Source organism: Hoplias malabaricus, chromosome 11 (assembly GCF_029633855.1).
Source record: "Hoplias malabaricus isolate fHopMal1 chromosome 11, fHopMal1.hap1, whole genome shotgun sequence".
NCBI lineage: Eukaryota > Metazoa > Chordata > Actinopteri > Characiformes > Erythrinidae > Hoplias > Hoplias malabaricus.
Genome location: NC_089810.1, coordinates 19,422,880 through 19,445,359, shown reverse-complemented (window position 1 = coordinate 19,445,359; position 22,480 = coordinate 19,422,880). Strand labels below are relative to the sequence as shown.

The 22,480-nt window shown below is 39.3% G+C and overlaps 1 protein-coding gene across 4 annotated transcripts in view; it reads left to right on the top strand.

Annotated features, from left to right (window-relative positions):
• The window catches only part of tmtc2b (transmembrane O-mannosyltransferase targeting cadherins 2b), a 137,014-nt gene that overhangs the window by 106,139 nt on the left and 8,395 nt on the right, over positions 1 to 22,480 (top strand). For 3 of the 4 annotated variants that reach the window (XM_066685325.1, XM_066685326.1, XM_066685329.1), the window contains 7 exons: positions 1,121 to 1,235; positions 2,813 to 2,898; positions 4,179 to 4,363; positions 4,648 to 4,726; positions 8,694 to 8,815; positions 13,935 to 14,016; positions 16,918 to 17,032. In XM_066685325.1, coding sequence (XP_066541422.1) covers positions 1,121 to 1,235; positions 2,813 to 2,898; positions 4,179 to 4,363; positions 4,648 to 4,726; positions 8,694 to 8,815; positions 13,935 to 14,016; positions 16,918 to 17,032 — 784 coding nt within the window. Of the gene's footprint in view, positions 1 to 1,120; positions 1,236 to 2,812; positions 2,899 to 4,178; positions 4,364 to 4,647; positions 4,727 to 8,693; positions 8,816 to 13,934; positions 14,017 to 14,129; positions 14,263 to 16,917; positions 17,033 to 22,480 lie in introns of those variants that run through there. The other variant, XM_066685327.1, reaches the window with a different exon arrangement.

Genomic DNA, 22,480 nt, shown 5'->3' with positions numbered 1-22,480 from the left:
ATGAATTTCCCAGCAGGCCACTGTGCCTGCTGTCTCTGACAGTTCGATTGTAAGGCCATCGGGGCCATCAACATGTTCACATTTACCCCGCAATTAGCACTTAATCAGTCATGAGGAATAAATTAAATATACAACCCCACTTCTCCCGACAGACAGACAGACAAACACACACACACACACACACACATTTCTCTCATCCCATTTCTTTCTCAGCTTTCATCAGAAATTTGTTAGCTCCAGAGCTGTAGTCTGAAAAGGACTAATTAGGACCACATCATCATCCAGACTAGTACTAGACTTTATTAAAATCTGACATAGTAGTATTTTTTATATTGACTATATTTTGCAAGGGACTCTTGATATTTTGAAAGCTTATGTATAGATACAGCTTCAACCATTGTATTATTTCTGTCAAGTGCATCATGTTTACATATTTGTTACCACCCCCAAATGTTATGTAAGAGGTTCTTGCAATTGTCAGTTTAAACACAGCCCTCCAGGGCTGTATCTCTGTGGGTGTTTTAAAGTGGTCAGAATTTCATTTGAACACTTACCTAATGCAATTTACCTTAGAAATGACCTCTTGATGGTCCACTTTAACAGCTGATCTTGCTCTTTTCATTGTATGGCACTAGTGTTCTGCAGATAAGCACTCTCCTGTGTAGCGGTCAATAGTAACGCAATTTTACCAGCGACAAGCTATGACTGTTCGAGCTAGTCCTTCAGTTTCAGCCACAAGTGTCAAAACTCAAGCAAAATAACAGCTTTATGGTAATGCTGACTTCTGCTAGCACAAGTATGGCATTTCAGTAATGTTAGTGCTAAGTTGATGATGAATCACACTAATATTTTGTGGACTTTTCTGTACTATAGATTGCTATTTAAAAACTGTAAAAAAAAATACCCACTTATACACGCATTTCCAGAATCCTTAGAATACCCCTCCTCCTCCACCATCCCCCATCCTCAAACATCATGTTTCTACACTCTCTAATAGTGTTACTGGTTGATCTGACATAATAGCCCTTCTATGTGAGAGGTATTTTGGCTGTATCCAAGTAGATCCCACATATTTTCTCATGTCAAGATTTGAACACTTTCTTTGTCTTTCTTTCCTAAGCCTGGGGGAACCTGGGAAATGTCTTGAAGAACCAGGGGAAGATGGAGGAGGCTGAGCAAGCCTACAGGAACGCTCTGTACTACCGGAGAAACATGGCCGATATGCTGTACAACCTGTGAGTGCATGTGTCCTTTCTGCAGCAGACATGGGTCTGACAACCCCCCCGCCCCCATCCCCCCAAGGCAACCCTGAACTATAGAGAAGTCCACAGAGAAAGCCCCTCTCTAACTGTACTCTCATTAATCATTCGTCTGTCTCCTGCAGGGAAAGTACAGAGACCCCCCGCTTCCACATTAACCCCAGGGGTCAGAGCACTGATACCTGGAATTCATAACTCGCTCTGTGTGTTGATGGGCAGACCATAATGAAATCGAGTTGTAAGGATGATGTAGCACCAAAGATAACGATGAAAGACCCTGGTAGAATCTCCCAAATATTGCACATTTCATAGGTTCTTTTCCTCATTTCTCCAAAGGTAGATTATTCTGGAATATACAGTGGAAAGAGAGTATGGGGTGTTTTGGAAAGTGATAGCTTTAAATTTGGCTCATATTTGTGACAGATTCACAGCCATAATTTTATTAATATTAACCATGGTTGCCCTGAAATAATAAACAGATTAATCAAAAACAGCATGCAAAACAAATATTAAATATTCCTAATAAATGTAATGGAAATGAGTGTGATTTAAAAAAAAATGTTGTTTTCACTTGCTTGTGTTTTGTTTAGTGCAGATGGGTTCAAGCTGTTTGAGCAGCAGGCAGTCTACAGTGGAAATATCAGCCATATGGAACTCTTTTACTGTTACTATGACTGATATTAGACAAGAAGCAGAAAGTCGCTGCTGTGATAGGAATATGCAGGGTACAACTAAAATACAAGAGCTCATTACCTTGGTTTGCCAACATTTCTTTATTTTCTAATATGGTGGATTTTTGTGGGACATAGTTTGGATTATAAACTCAAACAATATTACATAACAATCAAAAATGTAACTGTTTCATAGGAAATTATCAGCGTTCTGTTAAGTTTAGTGTCTTGAACTATCAAATCGTCTTTTCGTTTCAGCAAAGAATGTTTGTTTCATTGCGTCACTTTCACTTCAACTCATCATTGCGTCACTAACGCATCACTTCAAGTTGTCTATTGCTTATCTACAATACTTTTGAAGAGTAAACACACAAATAAACCAAAACAGCCCATATATGCTTTAATTGTTTTCTGGCAACTTTCTTAAATGATCATGGTTTAGCAGCTGATGGACTGTGGAATTTTACAGCTACAGTGGACAACATTCGACAGATTGAACAACATGCATGGAATGTTTTTCAACCAGTCAGACAGTACGATCAAAGCATCTGCTTTATAGCAGGTGTGAACCTAACTTATGTTTGACATGAAGTAGCAGTACTGTTTGTATCTAAAGAATTACTTTCTGCTTTCTGTAGAAGTAGTCATGGGTCACCTGTGTTTTGAATGGAGGAAATGGAAGAAATAAACAGTCTCTCTGTAGATTATTAATTAATGTTGGAACTGGGCACGTGTGTTCTCTGGCACAAAAGCCAGTCTTGTAACATCAGTCAGCACTGAAAAAAGCCCTCGTTTGCTTCTATAAAAAAGTGTTTGTGAATGCTGCCAGCTTGATTATTGTCCTTGAACCATTTCTTCTTGCTATTATTTTCTCGGTCTCAGGGGTCTGCTGCTACAGGAGAACAACAAGTTCTCTGAAGCTCTCCACTACTATAAGCTGGCCATTGGGAGCAGGCCAACCCTCGCTTGTAAGTGCACTGTCTCTTTTTATTGACAATTTCAAGCTCCCACAATCGTGACTGTGTCCAGGCAACTGCAGATTCTATGTGTGTGTGTGTGTGTGTGTGTGAGAGTGAGAGTGAGAGAGAGAGAGAGAGATGTTAGAGTGCGTTTGGCATTACTTCAGCATTATTTTATAAATGACTCTACCCAGTTTTCTGGATATTCTCTCAAATCCCACAATGTCAACACTTAAACAAATTACATTTGATTCCAGTTGAATCCAGGTCAAAAAGTTTAACTACTTTGGCTTGCTGCGTGTACTGTTGGCGTCATGCGAGTCTGTGTTAAAATGAAGTACCCCTCTGCTATTTTAAGACAAGATGGATCTGAAAACTGTTAGGGCTCTATGTGAAATCATAATAAAACAGAAAGTCATGATTCAAATATTCTCTTTGACCTGTCTTAAATAATAATAATGTAAAAAAGACATACTTTTTTAAAAATAAATTATGTACATCATTTTTTTTTCATGGTATTAGAAATGCCTACATTGTATCTACATTCATTGTCCATTTAATCCTCTGACCATAGAGGAGCACTTTGTATATCTATCTATCCATCTATCCATCCATCCATCCATCCATCCATCTATCTTCATATACATCAGTGCTCTTTTCTCTAAAAAGCATTTAAATTGATACAGGTATATCTGAACTTTATCTTTATTTATGTATTCATTTTCTTTATTTTTACAGCTGTATGTTTAAGTTTAAGACTCTCATGCTTTTTATATAAATCTTTAAGTATGGGAAGTAGATCCATCACCTGTAAAAGTCTCCGATTATAAACACACTTGACACTTTTTCTGCACTGCAGAAGGGTGCTAGTAAAAGTTCCTAAGCTCCACACTTCTCAGGATTAGAGAAGTCTAGAGAGGTCAGAATTGATGAGCAGCCTTGAGGAGCACAGACAGGGACTAATTCATCTGAACCACTGTGGAAAATGGCAAATAACAAATCTAGTAAATCAGGAGTGCAGTGTGCGGTCCATCAAGGCTGTCAGATACAATCCTGCCAGTGGAGTCAATAATTCTCTGTGGTTTCGCATTTAATTTCAGCCCTGTGAGCGGTGAATATGTATTGGCGCCCCACAGACCAAGCTGCCACTGCATTTTCGGCAATCAGCAGGGGACGGACCAAAAGTCCCAAAGGGACTAATTACCCTAACCCTCTATGCTAATGCACTTCCACTCCTGATTCTCACTCTCCTTGCTCCTCTCCCTCCTCTCTCTCTCCCATTCTCTTAGCGGCCTACTTGAACACAGGTATCATCCTGATGAACCAGGGTCGTCTGGATGAGGCTAAGCGCACCTTCCTCACCTGTGCAGACATCCCAGATGAGAACCTGAAGGACCCTCATGCACACAAGAGCTCTGTCACCAGCTGCCTCTACAACCTGGGCAAGCTTCTGCATGAGCAAGGCCATCAGGAGGTGAGTTAAGGCCCAGAACACAATCACAACAGGTGTATTTCCACCAAGGAAAGCTATTATATTTTCTCTGTAACACTTTGAAAACATGCTTGGAGCAAAATTTGACGTTCAATACTCCAGTGAAATACCTGTGCTTCCTGAATAAATTTTCTGATTCCTGTTGTTCACGACCCAATAGAGTGTGTTCTGTCTTTCTCAGTGGAAACAGAGGGCTATATGAGCTCGGGCCTTACAGAAGTTTCTTATGTTTACTGATAATGGAATATTGGTTCTTTCTGTCACAGGAGGCCCTGTCTGTGTATAAAGAAGCAATACAGAAAATGCCCAGGCAGTTCGCTCCACAGAGCCTCTACAACATGATGGGTGAGTAGGTAGAGGTTTTCTGTCAGCCCGCTGTCTGGGAGGAAATGGATATTGTGTCGAGTGAGGTGTATTGTTGTGTATTTGAGGTCTGTATGTGATAAAATCATTACTTTGCAAGTTTCTCTTACAGAGTCAGTACCAAGAACTTTCCTGGATCTATATTATTGACCTGTCTAAACTAGCATGTAGAGCATTTCGATTCCAGTTAGATTCAGATAGGGCAGTTCATTAGAAGTTGCTCTCTCGCTCTCTCACTCTCTCCTTCTCTTGCTCTTTCTAGCTAATTTATATTCAGAGTTGCTTTATTGGCATGACAAATATTCACACTCTGGTCAATATTTTTAAGAATATTTAAAAAAAAAAATTTAATCTAAATGTAAACCATGTAAAACTGAGTAGGCATAAACAAGGAGATGATGATCATAATAATAATAAACACAACAACACTTAATTTCCTCAGCTATAATGTTCTCTCTCTCACTCTCTCTCTCTCATTGATTTCTGCACTTTTCTGTATCTTCTTCCAACTTATGAAATATCTCCTTTCAATTCAGACGTGACCACTTTGTGTTTTTGCCTATCCATCTTCTTCAATTTGTCTTGAGTGATCACTCTCCCCTTTTGGCTCTTCTCTTCATGCTCTTTCTGCTCTTAAATCTCCTGGGCCATATTCCAGAAACACCCAGAACCCTCTTAAAGCCAAATATCACTTGATAGAGCACATATTGTTGAGATTATACCAGAGTGTTGCTTATCAGGCCTTTAAATTCTCCACCACGCTTCCACACTCCTCTGTGTAGTGTTTGGACATAATTCCTTTCTGTTTATTTGAAAAGGTCTTATTCACTGGAGAGGCTGAACACGGATGTCCTCTTACTTCACTTGATAAATATGTCTTCTGGTAAATACTAATATGTTTCATCCCTTTCTCCCTCCTGTCCAACCCACTCTGTGACTGCATTAGTCTTCTGGGTGTAGGGAAGTGGTCCTGGGTGGAATTTCAGTGTTAATCAGGTTTGTTTTTTAATATTTCCCTCTCGGAACAGTGTGGTGGAATGGGCTGTGACGGCATGGAGACATGCCTTTCAGCACTATAGTATTTGTGTCACTTTTAATTGAGTCTCACTTCTAATTCTCCTGCTGTAAGCCCAGGCTCAGGGTTTCTCTCAAAGACTGTTGCACTGCCAGCACTAAGGATCACAACCACACGCATTCTATGATCATGAGCAGTCAAGCAGAAGTAGGTTGATGTTGTGAATATATAAAAATTAAAAACGGATAAAGGAAAAGAACATTAACAATCGCTCAGGCACACTGCTTAGGAGTTAAAACACACACCAGTTTTAATTAGTTAATTTAAAAAAAAAATAAAAACCTCACCCTATAGAGTGCAGTAACACAGACGATGGGTAATTTACAGGCCATTAAAGATTAAAGGCATTTTTAATGTTTTAATTTTGGCCACAGTGTCTTTTTAAAACACAATTTGTGCAGTGCTTGATTCAAACCAAATTTGATGATGTTCTTTTGAAAACAAAATCTTGAAGGTACTTTGCTGCTGGTTTAAATGTTTTCTTTTTTTTCTAATTCCATGTTATGTTTCTCTCAAAAAAAAAAAAAAAAAAAAAAAAAAAAAAAAAAAACATTTTTAAAACATTATTATCACTGTTTATTGTATGTAAATATAAATTCTGCATTTGTGTATGACTGACCAATCCAGATGGATGAATGTTTTAGTGTGTGTTCATTTTCCTGTTTGATTTTCCTTGCAGAAGATTTCACTTAATTTGGAAAATTGGTTTTGGACTATTCCTTCACAAGGCAGGCCATAAATATTAAATGAACGATTTCTTGAATTAAATGATAAATGCGCACCCATTAAATCATTAAAAATCCATTGTTATTTAGGGGAAATGATGTTCCGAGCCATTATCAGATGCAGCTGTTAATGTTTTTGTGCGTGTATGAATCACTGACATATAATCTTCACCTATGGGTATTACAGAGCAAATTAATTAATCGTAATTGGATGAAATGTCTTATTGCAACGAGACCAAGAGGGTTAAGCCATAATCAGCCAACCATCTGCAGCATCTCCAGTTTCTTATCTTTGCAATAATTGGCAATAACTCCTTAGTTATTTCAACTTTGGTCCGTTTGACTGAATTACATGTTCAAGTACTTCTCATTGGGATATGGGGTGAGGATTGGCTTGTGATCCAGGCTACAAGGTTAAGTGAAACTTTAGCTTAGTCATACAGCCTATGGTTTTATTTTTCCTGTGGTAATTCTATTAAAAACATTGTTTTGACCATGTTGTTCTAGTTTAGTAGCCATGCCGTTGAGTTCCCTGTAATAATGGCGAAAGTGAGAGGAGTGTAGTATTATTGCAGGTGCTGGGCCAGCTTTGAGGCCGGTGTCGGATGATATGTGAAGGATCAGAGTCTGTGTTTTTCGTCATGTCATGAATAGACGACTTTAAGCCTGGTTTTCTGAGAGCAGTGTTAGCCCAGGCCTATGCCTTCCTTTATTTCAGTCCCACAGGGGACAGTTCCACTGAGGTCAGTGGAAAACAAGCTGCGGTTGAAAACACCAACCAGCTTAATTCTTCCTTGTTGTATCCAGACCCTCTCAAAGGTCTCTCTCTGTCTTTCGTTTATTATCTCACACAGCCTTGTCATTTTGACACCTAACCTTAGTTCATGACTCTGTCATTTTCATGTTTTCTTTCAACACAGCATACGTTACTCAAATACATCCTAATGGGAGTCTCTGTGGTGTCATCTAATCCTGACTGCTAGCTTAGCCACTTGTTTTGCAATGGTGGACTTAAACTGAAGTATTTTCATTTTGATAATAGCAGGAAAACATGTCTGTTCAGTTAATTGAATAGATGCAGTGTCCGTTTTTATTGTGGGGCTGATGTGTGTATAAAAGTCTGTTTGAAGTTTTATTGTGAATTTTATTTTGTTCTGATGTTTTGATGTTGATTGTAATAATAGTTATTTAATATGTAAGGTTATTTTTAATATAGTCTTACTGTCCAAAATAAAACATTTATGTCCAATTTTTGTTTACCACATCTTTACTATGTCTACATTTGAATACAGCATTTGTTCTTCACATTGTGTGAAAATGTCTTGACAAATGGACTAATAGAAATACTTTAGAATTACTTCAAATATTATTTTTTACATTGATTTCAATTGAAAGTTAAGAAGGATATTTTCTTCTCATAAAGTTACTATTTTAGAGATACAGGTTTATCTTTGGACAACGTGTAAAATATGTAAAATAACTATTTACTAATTACTGGCACAATATAAGCTAATGTAAAATTAATGCCCTCTTTAAAATAAAAATGACAAAACACCACTTTGGGTTTCCTGAAGAAAACGTGAGAAGCAAGAATAAGGATAACATTTCTATAAAGAACGATCAGAAAATTAAGGGTTTTCAAATATACATTTAATTTTTTTTAATATATCTATATATATATATATATTTTTTTTTTTTTTTCTTCTTTTTTCTTCAAGGATTTCTTCCACAGACACTTTTTGGCATATTGGTTTTTAAAAGTCTTTGTATGGTGTGTTGAAATTATGTTCTACTTTGATCATTAATCAAACATCTGTATAAATGAATAGAAATGTATAAAATCCCTCTGAATGAACTGTGTCAGAGGAGCCACACTAATATTATTTGGATGTTGTGTGAATTTATGTGTTCCTTTTTTACAAAAACAATGCAGAGATAACATTGAATTCACATTTTACTCAATAGTTGCTCAGTGTAAATTGATGGAATGCTGCTGGATCACATTTTGCCGTGATCCTGACTTGTTTCAGGTCATTTTCAGATGACTGCCTTCCCCTGTTATAGGATCTCACAATAAAACAAAGAGGGGGGATGTGTGCTTCTATAACCTCTGACCTGCTGACCTGCCCTCTGTCTCTGCCCCTCACAGGAGAGGCCTACATGAGGCTCAACAAGCTGCCAGAAGCAGAGCATTGGTACAGGGAGTCTCTCCGAGCTAAACCGGACCATATTCCAGCTCACTTGACCTACGGCAAGCTGCTGGCCATGACGGTAAGAGCAATGTCTCTTTCAGGAACTTTCTCAGTGGCTGAGTAACTTTGCTCAGGTTGCACTCTCGGATTCCTTAAGGACAGAAAGAGTAACTTCACTTGTTCTGATGTTGCTGAAGAAGTGGCATGTATTCCTGCCATACCCTCAAGTCTGAAATCCCTCAGAGAAAGCCGATTGGACAGCTATGACAGCAAACGTGTCCGAGGGGGATCAGGCACTGAATCTTTCATTTTAGAAGTTCCTGCTTGTTCATGAGGGGGTGTATTCTATATTCTAGCTTTCCTGCTCCCCGTCTCCTCTGATTTCCAGCTCAGCCACATGGCCCGCTCCTGAGCTGCCTCCCCCCTCCATCACAATGTCCCCCTCCTCAAATGTAAGAAAATCACAGTCACCTTTGTTTACCATCTTCCAGAGCTGAGCTGCCAGTAAAGGACAAACAGTGAGTTTACTGAATGAATTCTTATTTTTAACTGGGCAGCTTTAGCAATGAGGAGTTCCAGTGTAAGAAATTTAATAAATAAATAAATCATCAGAACAGGTCAAGATTGTATAAAAAGTACACAAGAAAAAGTCAGGCACATTTTACTCCAGGGCACTATTCGTTTCAGTTTTTGGTTATACACCCGCCCCCTTCCCCCCTGTAGCCCAAGTGGTAATCTACAGCTCTGCCAATGCCAAGGTCATTCCCAAAGAGCAAATATAATGATTTTTAAATAAAATAAATGGGTTCCTTGGAAACTTTGGACTCTAGCCTGTTAAATAAATGAAAGAAATGCAAGGGCATACAGATTCAATAAGTTAGGATGGACTTGTATGTGTGGAATTTTATCATTGATATCAGCTTTACCCCCCCCCCCCCCCACCCTGAACATATTATCAATTTTTTAAACATACTGTGTTACATGCCTAATTAAAAGTTGACACCAAACTTTCTGAATCATGCTGTTTGGGGGAAACAAAATTCAGAATGGCTTTTGGCACTTTTCCACTGCATTGTACCTACTTCACTCGACTTCTTGACTGTACTGGCTTTTTCATACCTAGTACCTGGTTAAGTGTTTCTTACTAATTGTGTGTTCACGTGTTGTTGTTTATGCAGTTCATAGAGATCAGTAGTTTAGTTTTTCTGTCCTTTGTGTCGTCCATCTCTCCTGATTCTTTCGTCAGCCACCAATCCAAGGAACATTTTGAATCCTCAAAAGACCATGACCTAATTTTACCAAATGTCATTGTTAGTCGAATTATACTAATTGTGACCTCTACAGTAGCTTGGAGTTCTTACAATTTTTTAATAACTATTTTATGCTCAATGTCTGTGTTTTGTCATTGACAAATCTAACTGTTTCGTCCCTACTTTGCTTGATTGGAATAGTGAGTGAGCAGGGACTAAAAACCAGGTACCTGATTTGCCTAATGTAAAAGCTGAGTCAAGTGGAGTAGAGAAGGTACCATGCAGTGGACAAGGGCCATCTGTCTTTGAGAATGATTACTCTCCTGTTCCGCACAGACCCACTGGAGTGAGGAAGACAATGTCTCAGCTTCAAAGCCCAGTATTGATTGGAAAGAAAGCGTGGAGTTCAAAGCTTACTGTTCATCCATTTGCTGTTGGCTGTTTGATGCAGAAATAGAGTGCTGAGGGGGCAACCTCCCAGCCCATCGTCCTCTGGGTGTAAACTAAGCCACCTCAGAGCTGTGTGGAGACCTGAGAACCAATCTGACACTCTGATCACTGACCTTGAAATTCCCAAAGAAGATGCTGAGAAAAGTTAACTGTTTTGAGGAGCTTTGCTCAAATTTCAGATGATTGCAGGTTATGGGCTCTCCTGTGATTGCAGGATTCTTTGAAGTGATGACATGGAATAACCTCTTACAGTTTCTAAAGAAATTTTCGATGAATGGTTTATATGTGAAAAGCCTTTTTATATCTTTGAGATATTGTACTGGGTGACACCCGCCCTTCAAATGGCAGACAAGAAATCAGTTCCTGACCCAGACAAACACCCAACATTTAACCAACATCAGCTCTTGGGCAAGAATCTTGGAGTAAAAGGAACAAGGCTATATAGCCACTAGGCCACTTGTTTGTGGACACCTGCTGAGTCTAGAATGTCTTCTGCAGTTTGGGCATTATTAAGCAGTGTGTCCCCAGTTACAGTTTCAAATTCTACAATTCTAAAAATGCATTGCACTTGATGTTGTAACACATCTGCGAGGATTGCTTTGTAGTGTATTCAGCTACAGGAGCATAAGTGAGGTCAGGTCCATATATACCCGGTGACTAATTCTGGATCAAAAAATCTGCTAGTCATACTGAATTTATTGGATGGTGGTTCTGTCACACCACACAGCTCCAAAATTCTACATCCCCAATTCTGAGGTCTTACTGCCCGAGCTGAGCTCATGCTGAGCTCATGCATGGCGTTATGCATGGTTACCTTAGGCTACTGTTTAGCTGTGTCTGTGTCAATGGTTTTCCATCTCAACACCCATTGTTTGGACTGAGTGTGCTAGAAGCAGTTGTATCATGAGATATCGGGCTTCAAACACACTTGTTCAAAAAATAAACAATTTGGGTTCCTATAAAACTAATTTTTGTCAGGTAAAACAGTAGGTTGGCTCTAGAAAGCACTTCAGAGCACTTCAAAACCTTGAAATTGTGTTTTGAGGACCTTGTAGAAGAAGGTTGTCATCTAAAAACCCACCTCTTGTTTTTCTTAATTATTTTCTGTGCTACACACCAAGGCTTCTGAAACAACAGTGCCTCTGCTCATGCACACACGCAATATTAAGTGTCAAAAGTGATTACAATCTTATTTGAACTTCAGAAATAAAATTCCACACCAGCGTTTAATATAAACACACACACACACACACACAATCCCAATGAACACAGTGCCACTGAGTGTTGAGAAAGCATTTGTCCTATCAGTGTCTTTTGTGTCCAGGGTGGTGCTAGAGGGAGTGGGGGAGATGTGGACGGTCAGTGGGTGTCATGGGGTCATGGGATGAAAATCAGCTCTTTCCCCTGCTGAGATGACCCTCCCTGACCCCCAACCCCCCCCACCCGCCAAACACACACACACACACACACACACACACACACACATACACACACACCCTGGGGGTCAGAGAGCCCAACCCTAACTGTGTCCAAGAGAGCTTCTCGAGAGTGTTATTGAATTCTGTCATTTCCGCAGCTAATCAGACTCAGACTCCATTCATAAACACCTTGACGTGGCCAAGGAGTGTGTTTGTATGGGTGGGTGTGTGGATGTCTGATGTCACGCTCAGATTAAGGGGTCAGCAGAGAGCAGAAGTGGGATGTCTGTTGAGAGTGTGGGGCTGACAGGATATTGCTTTACACTGATAAAATGAATATCAGCACATAGCATCAGACTTGGACTTAAGTAAAACCTGTATTATTTTATGATTTCACTTAATGTAGATGCCATTGTTTGTTGTTATTGTGTTCAGTGATATGTCCGTTTGGATTAGTGAAGCCTTACTTCCTGGTTGCTACTAGACTTGAGTCCCATTCACACATGCACAGAACTTTTCCATACATTAGCTGGAGGAGCTGTGTGTGTGGACACAAATGTCCGTAAAATCCTACATTACCCAGACTTTTTCCAGCCAGACCCCTAGTACAAAGTCTGTGTAATGCCTGAGTGAGCCAGTAATATTTTACAATTTTTTTGAGTTCATATGTGACTCAAATGACTTTAGACAACAAAGGAAATCTTCAGGTAACAGCCAAATACCGGCTCTAAATTAACCTTCCAACTGCTTCCTCGGGCAAAACGAAAAAACGAAAATAAATTAATGTTCAAAATAATATATCTGTGCAAGACATTTTATATTTAGTTTCAATGAATATTTAAAATCAAACAAGATGTGGTAATCAGATGATGAATGTTCTGTGAAAACTAAATTAAATCTTTCTTCACACAGCACTCAAGGATAATACATTCTATTCACTGTTTTGATCCTTTACTTGTCATGTTATTTTGGTCAGTGAGTGGCATTTTGAAAAGTCTGAACTCAGCCTGCATGTTTAATGTGTTCTTTCTACGTTTGGTGTAGTAGTTAGAACAGAGTGTTCAGAACAATTTTACTTGTACTTCAGCATGACTTTACACACTGTGCAGCTGAATGCCTAGTTAAATTGGTGCTGCTCTTTACTGTCTCCCTGCAACTGTGCTACCTTTTTTCTCCACCACCCCATTTGTTTTCTCCTGCTGACTAGTTGACCACTTTCGAATGCAGTGATTAGTGAATGTCCTAGTTGACAAGTCGACTCGTCTACGCAACACATATTAAACTAAAACTAGGTATTGTATTACACCAATATTTCCTTGCTGCTCCCGATTATATCCTCAAGCATATAATATTAAGTTTGGCTGTGACTAAAGATTATTTATGACAATGGAATTATGTGTTTTGATGTTTAATACCAAGCAGAGGTCACCATGTCCACTGCATTAATTTACCCTGAATACTTCTCATGTTGGCCTTGGTTCAAGGAAGCAGGCATCCATGTCTAACAATAAGCAGCAGAGCCAGGACATAATGGAAATGCATTAAACTGATTTAGTGTTGCACACTACTGCTTTTGGAAACTTAAACAGTGCATATAATGTAAATATGAACATATCACACTTTTGCAGCCATTCTAAAGCTGAACCCTTGCTCTATTTATCAACCAAAGCGTGAAAGCATATTATGATAATGCTCCTGAGACTGGAACCAGTATCTCTTTCACTGCCTCAAGGGGCATTAAACATTAACTCACTTCAAGTCAAATATTCCATTTCACAATTTTATTCATAACAAAGCTCTTGGCTCTGTACACGCAATGTTCATGTGAAGTGTACACATACACTACAAACTAACAAATGTTTTTCATATTCTGAGAAATAGACATGTAGTCATGTGATAGGATTCCTCAGCATAGCTATTAATAATATTAAGTGTATGATTAAAAGTATTGCATCGTTTGATGCCAACATTTATCAAAGATTGAATCCAGGGTGCCAGCAGTGCCTTGTCAAATCATGTTTTTTTTTTTTTTTCTCGTTATTATTTATCCTGTCTACAATTGTGCTTATATGGATTTCAGGGTCAAAAAGCAGAAGCAGAGAAGTACTTTCTGAAGGCCATTCAGCTCGACCCCACTAAAGGAAACTGCTACATGCATTATGGTAAGCAGAACCATTTACTCAATCTTCAAAATGGCATGGATATACTTCTTTTTAATATATTTATACAAACACATATTGTGCAGAATTAAAAAAATTGCCCCATTATTTTCCAGAAGATATTTCTGAAAATCTTATATATATCAAGAAAAAAAAATCTGCAAGTGTGCAGCCCATCATTCAACTGTGAGAATAAAATTCAGTACTGTGTGTCTAAAAAGATGTACCCTTCAAGAATGCATTACTGGGAATGGAAATAAAATAAAATAAAAAAAAACTGAAGACATCACTAAATGTGTTTGGGGAATCTTTGATTATGCGGACACATTAATAGTGAATAAAATTATATTTAGTTTTTGTAAAACATCATTTTCTGCCATCTAATTGTACCTAATAGCCATTTTGTTTGAATATTGTACAAAAGAATTGTGTTCTTCAATGGCAAAAGACTACATACTCTTATCTTCCATTAGGAAAATGTTAATATAAAGGGTCATATAAAGCTGCCTAGCTACTGCAGAATGAAAAATGTTTGTGTCACTCTAAGCTGATTTTCATAATAAAAGAGCTGAAGTACTGTTGAATGTGCCATGCTCCTTTCAGCATGTTAATTGTTTGTTTTTAGCTCTTTACCTGAAGTGAACATTGTGTTAATTGGTGCTGGATTTCTAGGGTCTCCAGCAGATAAACAGGGCATTGTTGAAGGTCCTTATTTCAAGAGAACTTGGATGAATATGTTACTCCAGCAACTGCAGGCTGTACATGCATGAAGGGACAGAGACAGGAATAATGAGGATTTACTTCTCTCAGGGGAAATGACAACTGTGTGCTCATGTGTGTAGTGTGAACATGAGTCAACCAAATAATACCCAGTGGCCGTTCTCACTCAGAGCTTAAGGGTTTGGAAACCTAAATTTACAAAGATTCCCTTCACTGCATCTCCCTAAGGTTGGGTTATATAATGGAATGCCATCAAGACCATAAACTTAATGTTTCATCTATAAACAAAGTTCTAAAATCACCGGGAACGGAAAGAAACGAGCTGTGAATGTACTTTGTGGTTTTCATTTAAATAAACCTCAAAGACAGTGTTTCATTGAACCAATAGCTGAAGTAGAGTAAGTGGTTGCAAGGATTTTAGGCATTTCACCCTGGTGGCATAACATCATTAACATATATAATTTTTTTTTTGTGAATTTTTAGTTTACTACATCACTCAAATACAGCAGCTGTCCTTCACAATGTGTAAAAATGTCATCGGGCAGACCCATAGAAATGCTACAAAAGTACTTGGCAAAACATGTACATTGACATGCATTGAAAGTTAAGTAGGGCTTTTTTTTTTCCTTTTTCCTTCTCCTGTTAAGTTGGTAATTTGGAGATGCGTTTTTCATTGGACTGCATTTGATGTATCTCCCCTTTTCTTTTAAAACTTGCAAATTTGTCTTTAGTGCCTAAACATTTAGGAAAGGTGATGTAAGGGTGTGGGATAAAAGTCCTTGACGTAATGGTTTGGCTTCAAGTTCGGAATTGGTGCATAGTAAATATCATGTTTTTGTAAATAAACAGGCATGTATTTATCACTGCTTTCTAATTATACTAGCATTTCACACAGTTTCAGCTTTTTTGGAACTAGAATTTGAGCTTCACACTGCTTTCATGTTCAAAGCATAATTCCAGTGGAGGTCATTATATCAACATACACAATGTTTTCATCGGCTCCTGGTGTGTTTTTTGTGCCAACACCTGTGCATCGTTTTCCACAGATTCCTTTCAAATCCCACATTTTCCAGAGCTGGTCAGCTTCCAGACAGAGCATTTTCTGGGTATAGACCAGACTATTATCACAGCACTGTTGGCTAACCCTGCTGACATGCTTTCTCACTCTCTTGCTGCCAAAGCATCTGCTCAGCGCAGCTTTGTACGTGTCCAATCAGGGATCACTTGGAGCGAACAAAAGGCCAGTAAATGAAGAATATCACGCATTTCTGTGCATTGTTCTCTAAAAGCGCATCCTCCATGCTATAGGACATGGCTCACGCCTCAGCCTGTACTGGTGCCGTGTTGTGCTTGAGAGAACTTGCTGATATTTTTACGTCAGTGTCTTGCTGAGTAAGTGAATTCTGTTGGACTCCTTTGCTCTTGGAAGTTTGACTGGGAAAATGTCCTGCCAGCTTTCAAAAAAACCTGAAGGGAATTGGGGTGATTGGTGTCCAGCCTGAACCATGTTTGTCCTTGGTGTCCTAAAAACACAGTGTGTGAAGGTAGTGGACTCGTGTTTGCTCTCCTAGAGACTCATGTTCCATCCCTCTGCTATTTGGGGGAAAAAATGCCTGGTTTGGCGAGACAGTGTCGGCGTGTGGTACTTACCAAAAGCAACACGGTATGTATTCCAGTGCAAACCTGGCTCTCAGCATGTGAGGGGCTTCCCAGATCAGCAGCGCCCCCGCCCCCCCAAGCAGTAGTGCTGCGGTCTCTCCGGAACCCAGGCACTTAACTCCCCATAGTTGTACAGCACTAACCAACACACATCACAAAATCAAGCCTATCAGGAAATCTTAATCAGACAAATGGACTGTCAGAAGGCCAGTACAGCACAATGTCTTGTGTTACATATAATCACCAGAGAGCAGCCAGACTAGACGAGAGCAGGCCAGAATACCAGCCCCTCTGAGCCAAGGGAAATGTTTCACATTTGTCCTCTTGAAAGCATAAAAGAGAATGTAACTCTCCCTTCATATACAGTAGGCTAGTTTGACACAGCCTTGCTTACTTTCAGTAAAGATCTCAACCTCAGACACACTGGAGCTGTTTAAATTCATAGTAAAGCCAAAAGTCTTTTAGAAGTGTCTATAAATTAATCACATCACTGTCATTTTCTCTCTCTCTCTCTCTCTCTCTCAGGTCAGTTTTTGCTGGAGGAGTCCAGGCTATTAGAGGCTGCTGAAATGGCAGAAAAGGCTGCTCGTCTGGACAGTGAGGAGTTTGATGTGGTTTTCAGTGCAGCCCATATGCTCCGGTAAGACCCTCCTCTCTGACCTTCCACTCCCAGCTCTGTGGGAATGTGAGGAAAGCATAAAACCATAAACAAAAGCAAGGGCATTCGAGCAATTGCAGCGACTTATGGAGCTGGATAACATGAAACTGACCGTGGGCATCGGTTAAGAGGTTCTACAGGGCAAACTCAGCATCCTGTGTTGTCCCCTTCCTGGAGGATCACACATGTACATACACACACCCATGTGCACACAACCAAGACCCTCATTAGTTCTCTAACAGCACCAGCAACCCTACTGCTCTGCTGTTGTTAAAATAATCTCCACAGCTGAATGAGCCCAAAATGGTTTCCAGAAAAGCAAACTGATGTACCTCCATGCTTGTGCCCCATCGCTGCTGTTGCTGTACAAAATGAACAACATATCTTTATCGATTATAACCTCCTAAGACGTATTTTTTTGTTTGCATGTACCACATGTCCAAATGTTTATAGACATATCTAGAACAAGTGAATGCAGCTCCTGTCTGGTGCCCTCGGAGTGGACACAGTCCTCCAACTGTGCATTTACATAAAATGTTATGAAATGAAATGGGAAGCTAGATGATATTGATGCTAAAGAATATTTCAGACCCACTGACCGTTAATGATGTATAGGTTTCGTTTATGCTCTTATTTGCCACTTTGTCTTAGCTGATATGCTAAAAGAAGTAAGAAGTGGTGATTATCAGCTTAGAAACCTGGCACATGGTCAGATGGTGAGAAACGGTATCACTTTACTCTAGGTGATTGTTAAGGTTTGTGATGGCTACGTATGCCTTTCATAATTATTTCACCCTAGAACATGGTATGATGATGCGTTCTTGTTTGAATCAGCATATATATGTAGGCCTATGTAAGTTTTCATGATGCACTTATATGGGTGTCATAAAGCCTTATGAACAAACAGCTACAGCCAGAAATACAGTTATAAGATCTTTAAAAGGAAGTGAAAATTAGTGTTTACTTTAGTCATGAGCTGCCTTAAGGAGTTTGGTATGTTCTCCCTGTGTCTGCATGGGTTTTTGTCCGGGAGCTCCAGTTACCTGGCATGGTCCAAAAACACACAATGGTAGGTTATTTGGCTACTCAAGTGTCCCTAGGTGTGAGCTTGTGTGAGTGAGTAAACAGTTACAGGCAATGAATGAATGAGCTGCCTTATTAGCCACTCTCTACACAAGCAGCTGTCAGAGTAGCCTGCCATTTTGCAAATTACAACCTCTGCAAAGTAGTCAGTGGTTTTCTTTATGCTTTATTGAACAATTTATGAAGTAAATAAAAAGAAAACGACAATTTAACAGTAAATGAGGACACGTTACAAATATAATATTAAATCGGTTATAGTGGTAGTGGTATAGCGTAGTATCTACCTTCATATGGATACTGATTCTAATTCCAGTTCACCACAATTTTTCTACTTTGGCCCCTAATGTTTTGTAATTGCTTTATATTCAAACACGTTCCCAAAAATGAGAGACTGATCAGATGCTCTAGTCAGTCAAAGATGACACCACCACTGAAATTCTCTCCACTCTGCTTCAACAGCAAAGGAAACATCCCTTAAAATTACATCACAAGGCACCTCTGTAAGCAGCCCAAACTGGGAGAGTCTCCTTGTGTGGAGCATGATTTTTATGATGCAAAATGCTATCTACATGGAGTGCTCTGTATGTCTAGGGACAGATGCTGATATCAAAGTGAAAGAAAATGTCTTTCATTCACAAATGGGTTTCTAACTTGATTTTTCGGCACTTTCTAAAGTCCTCTGGTAGGTTGTCAGTTAATGGCTTTGGACCCTGTGTTGTTAATTGGAGTCTCAGGCTCTGGCTCCTGCCGACCTGCTGGCATGTGGTCGCACTCATTTGGAGCTCATGTTCTTTAGATGTTTGTGTTGGAAGGCTGCATGGACGGATTTCAGATGGGGGGGAGGAGGGGAGTCGGAGAGAGGTTGGGGGGCTGTGGAAGCGGCTTCAAATGTGCAGTGTTTTCTTATTGCTCTCAGGGGCCCTTCTTTTCTGACAATTTTGCTTCCTCACTATCCGCTTCCTTAGCCTTCTTCAAACGAGCACTGGATATTTGAAACCTCAGCCAGGCTGCACTGCTGGCGCGCTGAGGCAAAGACACCGACTCACACAGGATTGTGTGTGTTTTTCTCCTTATACCACCAGTCAGATACGCTGTACACTTTTTTTTATAGAGTGAACTTGGTGTTCTTTCTTTCTGCTTTGAACCAAAGTCAGGATAATGACTCCAAAATTTATAGCGTGCAAAATGAGTCTGATCAATAATGTATAGTTTTTTTCTGTGCAGCCATATGGTGCGGCCATTTGCATGCATATTATTATTGCTGTTAGACTACTACCCATTGTGATCACAGTACCTTTACAACAAGGTTGGCTCATAATAAGCCAAAGCTTATTTAACTGATACCTACCCTTTTTCTCACACTGTATGTGATGTTATTAAAATAAATGTAAGTAATATTCATACTACATATAACTTGCTACATTCTTATTTTAATGACAAGATATATTGTAATTAGCATGAAACTACATTTGTATGCTGTTTAATCTTCAGCCGTCCACATATTTCTTGCTTTGGCCCATAAAATTTTGGGCATGTTTGCTTTACTGGTGAAGCATTAAAAAGCGTGGTAGCATTGTCAAGGACTGCACTGGGTTATTTTGATCAGAATTGTTATTATTTCCTGCATCCCATAAATAACCTGTTTTATCCTGAAAAACTGATCAGGAACCATCTGAGAGTGGTCAGGGTGCTTGGAGCACAAAAATGAGAAAAATATTTTCACCAGAAGAGTGGAGTGTATTGACAATATCTGTAAATGTGAATAAATTCTTGACTGCTTTCTCTAAGGCACTGATGCAATTCATATTTAACTAGCTCAGAAACACTGAGAAATGATTGGATGGTGGCACCAAGTCTTGTACATGAGCGATGACGTAAAACCAACACAACGAAAAAAATGCTTTTGATGTTCTAAATTTTCAGAAAAACAAATGAATTCTGGAACAAAGAATTTGTATAATAAAACAAAATGAGCAGATACTGAAATGTTGTTTGGATTTTTTTTTTTTTTTAAGAAAAAGATCATTTTGAAAGTTTATAGTGTTTAACCACAATGTAAGGCCAGGCACACTCTGCCGGCTAAATTCTGCCCCCCTGGCCATGACTGAGAGTAAAACTGACAATCCCTATCCACGGAGGTCCACTTATCTACACATGCTAATCCCAATTCATGGAGGTCTGCATATATACACACACACTGTCTTCATTTTCCCGTCCTTCTGCCTCTAATCGCTCTCTGTCTAATGTTTATCCCAATTATGTGGTTTTGAGTATAAACCTAGTCCCCCACTCAGAAATATTTACTCACATGGTTCCCACTTTCAAGAGAGACCGCTTTCCCACTGCTGGTAAAATGGGGGTCTCAGGGTCCCCACAAACAATGGTGTGGCAAAGGCCCAAAGCCACATTTTATTGTGTGCATGTAAATGTGAAAATTACATGGAATTAGACTCATCGTGTAGGCTTGAGGAATTGTAAAATGGGTTTGTGGATTACACACATGGTTATGGTTAAGCACTGTGCTCACGTTAGCAATCGTGTTAGATTTTAGTTTGTTTAGCTTTTTATAATTGCCAGAAAATTCAGGCTATGGCTTTACCTTCTCTGTTGAAAAGGTCAGACCAGTTCAGATTCATGAGCTCAGAGACCACTTTCGGTCATTCCATGTCAGTGGACAACACTATAATAAAGGACACTCAAGACCATAGACTTGTTCAAGTTCTAGACAAATTATACGGCTTAGTAAATTTTTTTGAAAATTGCTGGTTATTTTCTGGCCATTTCCTTTTTCGTGAAGCTCCAGTTTGAGCACACTGCAGTCTGTCACAGATGACTATTCACAAAGTAAACTGCTGAAACACTGTGACCTATATTTGCAGCACTTCCCTGGCCAGAGGGAGAATGAAGGACAGCAGTGTCCAAAGTTAGCACAAAAAGGTGAAGCCTTTCACCCCCGCAAAAAAAGTTTTGCTGCTCAGCACTTTTGCCTGAACTTTCTGGAACTTGAGAAACATTGTGCTTTTTCTGGCTCTGGACATGAGTCTGTCCTGTATCAGGAATCTCTTAATTCAACATGATGTAGCTTTCAAATGTTGTCTAGTTTTTCTGATATATATTTTGTATAGCAAGTATACCCTTCTCATAATCACAAAATACAATCTTGGGTATTATTTCATGATCACTTCCTTTTAGAAACATCAGATTTCTTAGTAACTCTTTCAGGTCTTCATTCTTAAGGCAACATGAAACCTGCACAATCTTTCATGACATCTGATATAAACCTGCATTACCATCTATTAATAAAGGCTTACAACAACAAGCACTACTTCCTGTTTAGCTTCTAGAATGTGTTACGACAATGTCTACTTACTTGATAAATATTTTACAAATATTTTCATTCATTCATGGTCTGTAACCGCTTATCCTGTTCAGGGTTGCGGTGGATCCCACCCTGCAGGGGGTGCCAGTCCTTCGCAGGGCAACCCACACTCATATATTCATATATAACACACTCAAATATTTTGACACTTATGAGTAGCCAGTTCACCTACCAACATGTGTTTTTGGACCATGGGTTGAAACCAGAGCACCTGGAGGAAACCCCCACAGACACAGGAAGAACACACCAAACTCCTCACAGATAGTCACCTGCAGTGGGGCTCAAACCCACAACCCCAGGACCCTGGAGCTGTGTCACAGCGAACACTACCCCACCGTGCTGCCCCCTTTACAAGTATTTAATAATAATAATATTATTTTGTCTTTATATAGTGCTTTTCAGGAACCCAGAGTCACTTACAATTTGTAATGAACAATGGAAAACAAAATAACACATACACATAAACATACACGTAGCATACACAGTCCTGTCAGGACAGGACCTAGTGGAAGAACTGATTAGGCTTGAGGCGATTATATGCAAGTGTGAAAAGATATGATTTAAGATTAGATTTAAATATGGAGAGAAATTTAGTTTAACCAGTGAAGGAAGAGAAATTCTGAGTTGAGTTTATCAGTCGTCATGAAAGGGTTACGTAGGTGTCATGTAGCCTTATGAACACATAACCTACAGAAAATCTAATCTACAGGCCATTCTGCCACAATGCATGTACTGGCCTCTTTCAAATCTGAACTGTTTTAGCTGCAGAAAGTTAGTACATACCGCTGAGAACTATGAAACTGTTTCTGGTTCATCAGAAATGAACAAATGCAAGGCTATTCTTAGTAAAAGCCAGATTGGCCAAAAGCTAGATCAAGATGATCTGAAAGGAATAGGTTTATATGTGGTAAACATAAGGAACAGACTGCTGCCTCATCTGGGCTTTTAGTGTAGCATCTGTAGAGGGG